The 11,097-nt window shown below is 37.8% G+C and overlaps 1 protein-coding gene across 1 annotated transcript; it reads right to left on the bottom strand.

The window, feature by feature from the left end:
- Positions 1-2,543: 2,543 nt before the first annotated feature.
- On the bottom strand, positions 2,544-7,862 carry LOC145502223 (uncharacterized). Its single transcript, XM_081481479.1, has 3 exons — positions 7,481-7,862; positions 4,604-4,878; positions 2,544-3,077 (listed from the first exon to the last, which is right to left on the bottom strand). The coding sequence occupies exons 1-3, from the start codon at positions 7,491-7,493 to the stop codon at positions 2,544-2,546; spliced, it is 822 nt and encodes a 273-aa protein (XP_081337605.1). The 5' UTR covers positions 7,494-7,862.
- Positions 7,863-11,097: the final 3,235 nt, after the last annotated feature.

Consider the following 11,097-nt stretch of genomic DNA (forward strand, 5'->3'; position numbering starts at 1 on the left):
GAAGCCGGATCTAATGCAGCCAAGGGTCAGTTTACTTACTCTGAGGAAAAATAACATGAAGACAAATAAATTTTTACGGAAAGGAAATAAATAAAAGTTAGAAAAGCTTTAAGTATACAAACCAATATATTAATGAACTCTGGCAAAAACTTTGTTTTATTTATGGTGACTATATCAAATGTTTGCGTGGCTCGACCCTGGGACACTTAATTAAAGACCCACCATTATTTTACACCCCCGTATTCTCTCGACGAGCAATTACTTACTACCGGTCTTTTATATCTTTGGTATTTCCCTCAGACTAATCTTAATTCTTAAAAATGCTTATATATTAGTCTTTAAAATGCACTGTCACTTCCACTTCCCCAAGATGCAGCGGAAACGCAATTCTTGATTAATTCACTTGGAAACGGATGCAAAACTCAGGGACCGGAAGAGTTTTAAAGAAAATCGGAAGCCGGAAGCCGGAAGTTGTTATTTTGTTTTCATCCATCTTGTGCAAATGGCTGTCACGCGCGCAAAAATCTTTTTGCTCAAAAAATTATCGCCACTTAGCTTGCCAGATAACGGTTTTTTTTTTCTTTTCGATATATTTCGAGGATCTGGATGGTTAAATGGTGGCTGAGAGTTGGTAAAAAATATATCTGTCACCTCACGGGTGACAAAAGACGCATTTTTGACTATCAGCTGAGATGTGTGATCTGCAAAACTTGCTGAGAACTGAAAAATGGGGTGAAATTTGAATTGATACTGAGCTGGGAAATCGCCGAACATTTTATCGATAACTGAGATTCCAGTAACGCAATCCTGATCGTCAATTTCCTTCTCAAGATTAACACACCGCATTTTGTTTGATTTTAATCTCATTTTAGTCTGAAGAAATTAAATATACTGAAATAATTGGATTTTGCTACGAAGAAGTTATTGAGAACGGAAAGGCTTTTTTATCGAGAAAGATGCAAATAGGCCATATTCGTATTCCCGGTATTGGACTGGAACTAGCTTGCAACTGAGGCTAATGCGGGGAGTCTTTTCAAATGCAAATGATATTTCCCCGGGTATTTCCTATTAGAGTTGGACGTGGCCTACCATATCAGGCCCCCCATATCAGACCCCAACATACAGTACGAGACCCCGACCTACCATATCAAACCCCAACGTACCATATCAGACCCCGATCATATCGGTCGGGTTTGACTGTTTTATGTGTCGGGTTTAACTTTATGTTAACTGTTGTGCTAAGTAATACAGTAATTTTTCAGTAGTATACTGAAATTATTATGAAATATGGCTATTACAAATAACAAATTGCAAGTTCACTGGAAGAGAAAGTCGCCATTGTTGCAACTTCCTTTCTTGCCTATAGAATTCACAGCATCGCGTTTCTTATTACCGTATTCTGGTACTATTTTTTAGGAAATATATACTTTTAAAATATATTTTTGAAGCAAGCATCCGTCCCAAAACGTTCTAAGATAATTATATGTATCACTTTGCTTCAAGTCACGCAACCAGCGTCTTGAAATTTTTGTTGACCTCAAAATGCTTTTGTTTATTAGCAGACTTCGCTGACAGATTGGTATCATGTCGATTGCTTCATGTAGTCACGCAATTCTCACACTCGCATATTACTCGTTTAATTTACCGAAGCTTTTCTATACAATAAGGTAGACCGACGAGAAGTGTATAACACGTTGATAAAGATCCAGCGTAAGGTGATTTTATAGCATTTCTTTATTGGGATAATGAATATTTGTATAATTTCACGCCCGAAATTTTTATAGTTATATTCATCGACAGCACTGGAAGACCTCTTTCACTATTTTCAAATACCGGTTTAAGCAATATCGTATAGGTGAAAATAAGTCGTCTACTTGCAACCAGAGGGTATGGACTCCCATTAAATTACCAATTTATTCCACGTAAACATATGTCGTTGACTGAAATTTTGAAATGAAGTTTCACGTTTGGCCTCTCCTTAATCAAATAAATAAACCCCTTCAGGCGGCTGGTATGTCGGTTCATAAATGTGCGCGGCTGAGAGAAAAATGAATCTTTGGCGAAGGTTCGAGGGTTTCTGATCATTGTTGTAGTCGCGCACGAAAAGCGTGGGGTCTGAGGTTGTAGGTGTCATGTTCGGAGCCTGATATTGTAGTCTCGCGCGAAAAACGTGGGATCTGACATTGCCGGGGCCTGATATTGTAGTCTCGCACGAAAAGCGCGGGGTCTGAGATTGTAGGTGTCATGTTCGGGGCCTGATATTGTAGTCTTGCGCGAAAAACGTAATAACTGACACTGTCGGGGCCTGATATTGTAGTCTCACACGAAAAATGTGGGGTCTGAGATTGTAGGTGTCATGTTCGGGACCTGATATTGAAGTCTTGCGCGAAAAACATGACAGCCGACATTGTCGGGGCCTGATATTGTAGTCTCACATGAAAAGCGTGGGGTCTGAGATTGTAGGTGTCATGTTCGGGGTCTGATATTGTAGTCTTGCGCGAAAAACGTAAAAACTGACATTGTCGGGGCCTGATATCGTAGTCTCACACGAAAAGCGTGAGGTTTGAGGTGGAGGGTCTGAGGTGGGGGGTCTGAGGTGGGGGGCTTGGGGCAATACAAACTGAACTATTAGTTATAGTGGCGTTGAAACAGATATCGTTTGGGTCAGTTTGTACTCTTTTAATTACAGACACAGGAATAGACTTAGCAGAAGACTCATGTAAGCCTGTTTTCAAAACAGGTTTAACAGGTGCAGGCTGAACAGACGTCGGTAATGTTATACTGGACAAGTTTACAAGCTGGGATGTCAGCTGAGGACACATCCGAACTGGCAGCGCAGGCTTGGGTACGAGTGACCAGGAATCCTCTCCGGGGCTGCAAGTGGGGAGAAATGATGTCTGTTCAGAGACAGATGGTGAACTGGGTTTTATCTGAGTTGTAGTTTGATCAGGAGTAATTTCCTCTTGTTCATGGAGGCTTGCAGCCATCTTGTGCTCATGACGAAGAGATCTTGTAATTCCTGGCTCATATTTGTAAGGTAGCTTGTCAAACCTGTATGTGAAGGTTTGGCCAGGAACCTGCGGGAGCACAAGAAATAAAACCCGAAAAAAGTCAACAAGAACAAGTTCTAATTTACTCGGTAAATAAGATATGCATAGTATGTGTTTCAGTCAAACCTACAACCCCGCCCAAGGTGATTCTATTTTAAGTCTGGGGATGAAATCCTACCGTTGAAGTTATCTGAGTTATTTAATGGTACTTTCATTTAATGCTGGAGAAGGTGGTTCAGTGAGCAGTTTCAAGAGTACTCTGGAAAACTGCACAAGTGCGTAATCATTCAAATGAAAGCTATACTGAGCAGTATTTTCATGTGGTACTGTTTACAGTACAGGATGGTTCTTAGATACTAACTGCACATGTTGAGACTACAGATGAACACTTAGTGTGAGGGCATTCGATTAACAGCTATTATGCTGTACAAGATGGTTCTAACTTATAAGTCTGTAGATAAAACTCTAGTATGTGACTATGCTTTCAAATGAAAGCTATTGAGCAGTACTTTCATGTGGTACTGTTTATTATGCTGTACAAGATGGTTCTAACGTTTAAGTCTGTGGATGAAACCTTAATGTGTGACCAATCAAATGAAAGCCATTGAGCAGCACTTTCATGTGGTACTGTTTATTATCCTGTACAAGGTGGTTCTAACTTATAAGTCTGTAGATAAAACTCTAGTATGTGACTATGCTTTCAAATGAAAGCTATTGAGCAGTACTTTCATGTGGTACTGTTTATCATGCTGTACAAAGTGGTTCTAACGTTTAAGTCTGTGGATGAAACCCTAGTGTGTGACCCGATTCAAATGAAAGCTATTGAGCAGTACTTTCATGTGGTAAGGTAAAAAGCTATGGTAAATTTAGGGCCTAAAGTGTGGAATAAAACTGATGAGAGATTTCAGATTCTACACTCTGTTTATGTTTCTACACTGAATTTACTTCGCATTTTTATTCATTGTTATTAATTTCTTTTTATAATTAGTATATTTTGCTATTTACCTACTAATACTTGATAATTTTTTTTATTGCCTCATCTTATTGTATACATGTGTGTGAATTATGAATGGAATATTTGTTTCTAATAGATTGTAATATTTTATATCAATTACAAATTGCTTAGTTTTGATAAAGCGGCTTTTGGATTTCCCCAGCCATTTTACCCCAAACCTCGTTTTGAGAGTAAATTTTGTTGCCCAGAGAAAACCCAGTGGGAAAAACATAAATGTAACTGTTCTGTATTCTCTTACCTTAATTAAAATGTTTACTTTTAGATAATTTAGAAAAGCCTATATTCTGACTTGTGTGTTTATTTCCAGTCAACTACTTTTTAATCAGCTCTATAGTCATTTCGACCAGCTACAGTGTGTATTTTTAATTTATATATAATACACTCATTTTTATAAGAATTTATATTAACCTAAGAAGCCTAACTTCACAATAAACACCATTTATATAAGAACCTATAGAGGTTAACTTGAACAAACCTAGGTTCTTGCTCGCAAGTTTTTACTGTATTGTACTTATTTTAAAGCCTTTTTATCACTAACCTTTTGAATAATTCCTTGGCCATAATAAAATCTTAATGATCGGCTAAGTTTCTCATAGGTCATCCCCTTCTTTCGTCTCAGAATCCCCCATCGCCTAGCAACTTCTTTGGGTTTTTTTAACTTGAACTCATTTTGCTCTCTTCTACTCCAGCTTATAATGGCACAAAAGTTCTCATTAGCCAGGAGTTCCAGCAGAAACTCCCACAAATGAATAATGTTTTTATATCGAGGTTTACCTCTTGCATTGTTTGACTTGTTAATTTCCATTTCTTCATCTACAGGTGTTTGTAAAAACGAGAGAGAGGAAAAAAAATGCGTTACTGAATAAAGTTAGCATCATTAATATCATTACTAGAAATTTCTGGAAATAAAAATGGTCCAAATAGTGTTTTTCCTTTTCGCGAGCAGAGAATCGAGAAACCTCTCACAGCCCTTGAATTAATTAAAGTGCCTTGAAAGATATGGTTTACCTAAAGAACAAGACGAAAATTGTATAGGAAACATTCACTCACATTTTGCTTTACCAATAGCAAACTTTTTCATGTCTCAGAATTTTTTTCTATTACTCTATCAACAAAACGTAAATTATTCTTAGGATCATGTAATCCGCTTCAGAGAAGGCAGGTAGCCATTTTATAACCGCTTAGCTTCCACAGCTGCTCGTAAGTACACGTACGCTTAGCGAGGGCAGACTTGAACTTGTACTAAGTCAATTTTAATATCAGTCTGTTCTTTATGCCTAAAAGAGTCGTAGATTTCTAGCCAGCACTCAGTAGGACCGTCCAATTTTGTGTACATTTGAAGTTCACTAGGACTGTGAAGCAGATTCGAGGGTTTACAAAATATTTCTTACCACACCTGATTACGTCCATAACCCTAACCCTAATAGTTAAGCATAAAATGAAAGCATAAAAAATAGTACGTTATCTTACTTATATAAGACACAAGAAATTTCACAATTGCACACTGAATTAGCTTGTTTTCGAATAGATATATGAAACTCTGTTGGGTCTTTTCGCAAACGTAATTGCTAGTCTTTAACTGTGTTCCTTTCAACGATTACACCCATGCAGGGAAGCATATAATAAAATTGCAGAGAAATTTAAGGGAAGATTTCATCATAATATAGTTAACTCTCACTCGGGGCACTGAACGCTTTGCATTCGCCTTTAGAACATTAATTTCGCTAAGTATTACAATGACCATTTAACGAAAGCTTAATTACTACATCAGTTAACATCGAAATAATGTTAAAACTGGAATTAACTGGGGGATTCGAGGATAGAATTAACTTACCCAATTTTCTGGGAGAAGGTTCTTCGACTCCCTCTTTTTTTTTAACACAGGAAGAAAGAAGAGTAACATGGCTCACTTTGCACGCATTACGTCGAAATATATTTTCACTCGCTAGCGCGAGTGTTGTATGTTGTATGTTTAGAATGGTGCTCTTTTATAGTTTGGAATAATTCTCTTAAATAATATATGTGTATCTCGAATGTCTGTTATCTGCAGTATTTGACATCATGGAGTCAAAGAGAGACTAAATTAAGTAAAGGATAACTTTAGTAATACTAAATGGTGGTCGAAAAACGTTTAAAACAAGAACAATAATCTACTTAAGATTTCTAGCACTGAATTCGTGCTTCAGTTGCCAAAGAGACCATTACAAACTGATCCTGCAGGATTAGACCATGTCTGCTCGAACTGTCCGGCTGAATCGCTCAGCACCTGTTCACCATAGGCACACCGAATAAGACTATAAATGCATGACGTTTATTTTCCTGTTATCAACTCCGAAATTCTATAGATATAAGATCCCTCGGTATCTAGGAACCTTATGATCATCGACAGTGAGTTAACTGGCTCACCGCACCTTCATTATGGTTTAAATAATCCCAAAGAAACGTTAATCGGTTGTTTTTTTTTTCTCCCACGTATATCCTGGCTTCAATTCTAAATGCAGTATGCCTAATTTCCTTCTGATGATCTCTGGAAAGTAAATCGACTGGCCTTTTTAAGGTTCAAAAGTCTTATATCAAACTTAATTTACGAAGAACTACAAAGTGGCAAATGAAAACTGCGAGTCTGTTCAACTTAATGTCTACATAAGTCATGAAGAAACATGAGCCTGTTGGTTTTTTTCTCCCACACATCAGTGCTTTACTTCTATATGCAGTACATATGGCTAATTCAGTCCTTCTGGCGATCGCTGGAAAGTAAAATGACTGGCCTTTTTAAGGCTCAAAAGTCTTATATCAAACTTATTTTACGAAGAACTAACTAATATTAATTAACTACAAGACTGTTCAATTTGTTTAACTGCTTCTAGCAACGAACAATATTTGCTCTGAATTGTTATTCCCTTCAGCAATTAGCTTTGAAATTTTGCCAATGTAGATATAAATTCAAAAAAATATATAATAATCTACTATGTCTCCATAAAATGTTTAAATTTTGCCAGTGAACATCCTTAATTGCTATTTTAAAACAAGATCGTAGGATCAACTCTATAGCCACGAACAGTATTTGGTCTGAATTCTTATTTCTTTCAACAATGAGCTTTGAAATTTTGCCAATGTAGATTTGGATGATATCAAAAACTAATCGACTACTTCTCCATAAAATTTTTCAAATTTTGCCATTGAATATCCTTAATTGCTATTTTGAAAACATCATTGTTGGATCAAACTGGACCGAATGGAGTGAAACCGACAAATCGTTAGTTTATATCGGTTCCTTGCTTGTTAGCAAAAATGCACAATTACATTTTAAAAAGTGCAAAAATATAATTACCTCAAAGAGAGACAAAAATACATTATTCCATTGCTCATATGCTGCATTTCTGTCAATAAAAAAATTAAAAATCAAACTCGGTACCTGCTGTTGTCATTTCTTGAACAATTTACTGGATTTAGCGTTTCCCTTCGTCTGCTCAGCTCAGCTCGAGTTTCAAAATGGAATGAACTGGCTGTGAGCTGACAACTTTATTTATGAACAGTCAACAGAAATATCTAGTAAAGGAAGTTTTAAACGTAATAATCACTTCCTCTCCGTTCTCGACACCACCTGTATGAGTCACCAGCAAGCATGTTCCGGTAGCAATAATGCGTGACGAATGAAGAATTGGTCACGCAATTGGTTTCAAGCAAAACAAAGGCAGCAAATGTTATTGTGTGTGCAGATGTATATCGGGTCTTTCCAAAACTGAGAAAATGTAAATGTTCTTAATTAACTGCGGTTTTATTCTTATATCGGTTAAAATGCGTTCAAACACAATTATTCAACAGGAAATCGTGTAGATTCTTGTAAGTGGTTGTATTAAAATGAGTCGTGAAAACGTTTTCAAACTGCTCAGACATTCTGGAAGATCACTCTATTCCCCGATTTTTCTGAGGGGTGGGGGCGGATGTACATAGGCTAGTATTTTTTTTTTTTTTTAATGCTTGTTGAATTATGAATAAAAGGTTTGAATCGGAACAAAACGAAAGCACAACAAAAAACACCATGGGTGAGATTTATAAACTGGATTCTCCACGCACTCGCCCTGTAGTGCTAAGCAACCGAAATCGATCGATGTTTCATAATAAATATTTTATTCTTTAAGGGTTTTAAGTTTCATTTTAGCAAACGAAAACGTTTAATCATGAAGAGAGGGCCTTAAGATCTCACAAGATTCTTTTTTCGCGATAAGTATATCAATGGTTTGAAAGTCAATAAAACTAAATATTTAAACTGGGTCACGTTGTTGATCGAAGAGATATGTAATACGGTTACGCTGAATATTTTAACAAGAAATTTTTTGAGAGTTTAGACGAAAGTAAAAAAAGAATAAGTCTGGCCTTTTCAATCCATCACTCAAAAAATTCAAATCAAAACCACAGCAAGAAGCCGGATCTAATGCAGCCAAGGGTCAGTTTACTTACTCTGAGGAAAAATAACATGAAGACAAATAAATTTTTACGGAAAGGAAATAAATAAAAGTTAGAAAAGCTTTAAGTATACAAACCAATATATTAATGAACTCTGGCAAAAACTTTGTTTTATTTATGGTGACTATATCAAATGTTTGCGTGGCTCGACCCTGGGACACTTAATTAAAGACCCACCATTATTTTACACCCCCGTATTCTCTCGACGAGCAATTACTTACTACCGGTCTTTTATATCTTTGGTATTTCCCTCAGACTAATCTTAATTCTTAAAAATGCTTATATATTAGTCTTTAAAATGCACTGTCACTTCCACTTCCCCAAGATGCAGCGGAAACGCAATTCTTGATTAATTCACTTGGAAACGGATGCAAAACTCAGGGACCGGAAGAGTTTTAAAGAAAATCGGAAGCCGGAAGCCGGAAGTTGTTATTTTGTTTTCATCCATCTTGTGCAAATGGCTGTCACGCGCGCAAAAATCTTTTTGCTCAAAAAATTATCGCCACTTAGCTTGCCAGATAACGGTTTTTTTTTTCTTTTCGATATATTTCGAGGATCTGGATGGTTAAATGGTGGCTGAGAGTTGGTAAAAAATATATCTGTCACCTCACGGGTGACAAAAGACGCATTTTTGACTATCAGCTGAGATGTGTGATCTGCAAAACTTGCTGAGAACTGAAAAATGGGGTGAAATTTGAATTGATACTGAGCTGGGAAATCGCCGAACATTTTATCGATAACTGAGATTCCAGTAACGCAATCCTGATCGTCAATTTCCTTCTCAAGATTAACACACCGCATTTTGTTTGATTTTAATCTCATTTTAGTCTGAAGAAATTAAATATACTGAAATAATTGGATTTTGCTACGAAGAAGTTATTGAGAACGGAAAGGCTTTTTTATTGAGAAAGATGCAAATAGGCCATATTCGTATTCCCGGTATTGGACTGGAACTAGCTTGCAACTGAGGCTAATGTGGGGAGTCTTTTCAAATGCAAATGATATTTCCCCGGGTATTTCCTATTAGAGTTGGACGTGGCCTACCATATCAGGCCCCCCATATCAGACCCCAACATACAGTACGAGACCCCGACCTACCATATCAAACCCCAACGTACCATATCAGACCCCGATCATATCGGTCGGGTTTGACTGTTTTATGTGTCGAGTTTAACTTTATGTTAACTGTTGTGCTAAGTAATACAGTAATTTTTCAGTAGTGTACTGAAATTATCATGAAATATGGCTATTACGAATAACAAACTGCAAGTTCACTGGAAGAGAAAGTCGTCATTGTTGCAACTTCCTTTCTAGCCTATAGACTTCACAGCATTGCGTTTCTTATTACCGTATTCTGGTACTATTTTTTAGGAAATATATACTTTTAAAATATATTTTTGAAGCAAGCATCCGTCCCAAAACGTTCTAAGATAATTATATGTATCACTTTGTTTCAAGTCACGCAACCAGCGTCTTGAAATTTTTGTTGACCTCAAAATGCTTTTGTTTATTAGCAGACTTCGCTGACAGATTGGTATCCTGTCGATTGCTTCATGTAGTCACGCAATTCTCACACTCGCATATTACTCGTTTAATGTACCGAAGCTTTTCTATGCAATAAGGTAGACCGACGAGAAGTGTATAACACGTTGATAAAGATCCAGCGTAAGGTGATTTTATAGCATTTCTTTATTGGGATAATGGATATTTGTATAATTTTACGCCCGAAATTTTTATAGTTATATTCATCGACAGCACTGGAAGACCTCTTTCACTATTTTCAAATACCGGTTTAAGCAATATCGTATAGGTGAAAATAAGTCGTCTACTTGCAACCAGAGGGTATGGACTCCCATTAAATTACCAATTTATTCCACGTAAACATATGTCGTTGACTGAAATTTTGAAATGAAGTTTCACGTTTGGCCTCTCCTTAATCAAATAAATAAACCCCTTCAGGCGGCTGGTATGTCGATTCATAAATGTGCGCGGCTGAGAGAAAAATGAATCTTTGGCGAAGGTTCGAGGGTTTCTGATCATTGTTGTAGTCGCGCACGAAAAGCGTGGGGTCTGAGGTTGTAGGTGTCATGTTCGGAGCCTGATATTGTAGTCTCGCGCGAAAAACGTGGGATCTGACATTGCCGGGGCCTGATATTGTAGTCTCGCACGAAAAGCGTGGGGTCTGAGATTGTAGGTGTCATGTTCAGGGCCTGATATCGTAGTCTCACACGAAAAGCGTGGGGTTTGAGGTGGAGGGTCTGAGGTAGGGGTCTGAGGTGGGGGGTCTGAGGTGGGGGGCTTGGGGCCTGAGATGGGGGGGTCTGAGATGGAGGGTCTGAGGTGGAGGGCCTGAGATGGTGGCTTGAGATGGGGGCCTGAGATGGGGAGTCTGAGATGGGGGGTCTGAAATGGGGGGCCTGAGATGGGGAGAACGTTCCAAACCCTGATCTGAGATGGGGGGTCTGAGATGAGGGGTCTGAAATGGGGGGCCTGAGATGGGGAGAACGTTCCAAACCCTGATCGATATTTCCCCGCATAAGCCTCCATTGCAAGCTACTTCCAGTC

The sequence above is a fragment of the Orbicella franksi genome, chromosome 11 (assembly GCF_964199315.1).
Source record: "Orbicella franksi chromosome 11, jaOrbFran1.1, whole genome shotgun sequence".
NCBI lineage: Eukaryota > Metazoa > Cnidaria > Anthozoa > Scleractinia > Merulinidae > Orbicella > Orbicella franksi.

Bases quoted from the DNA above. Each gene is read 5' to 3' on its own strand.
- LOC145502223 (XM_081481479.1), bottom strand. The intron at 3,078-4,603 runs GTTAGTGATAAA...GTGCTCCCGCAG, and splicing joins GCCAAGGAATTATTCAAAAG to GTTCCTGGCCAAACCTTCAC.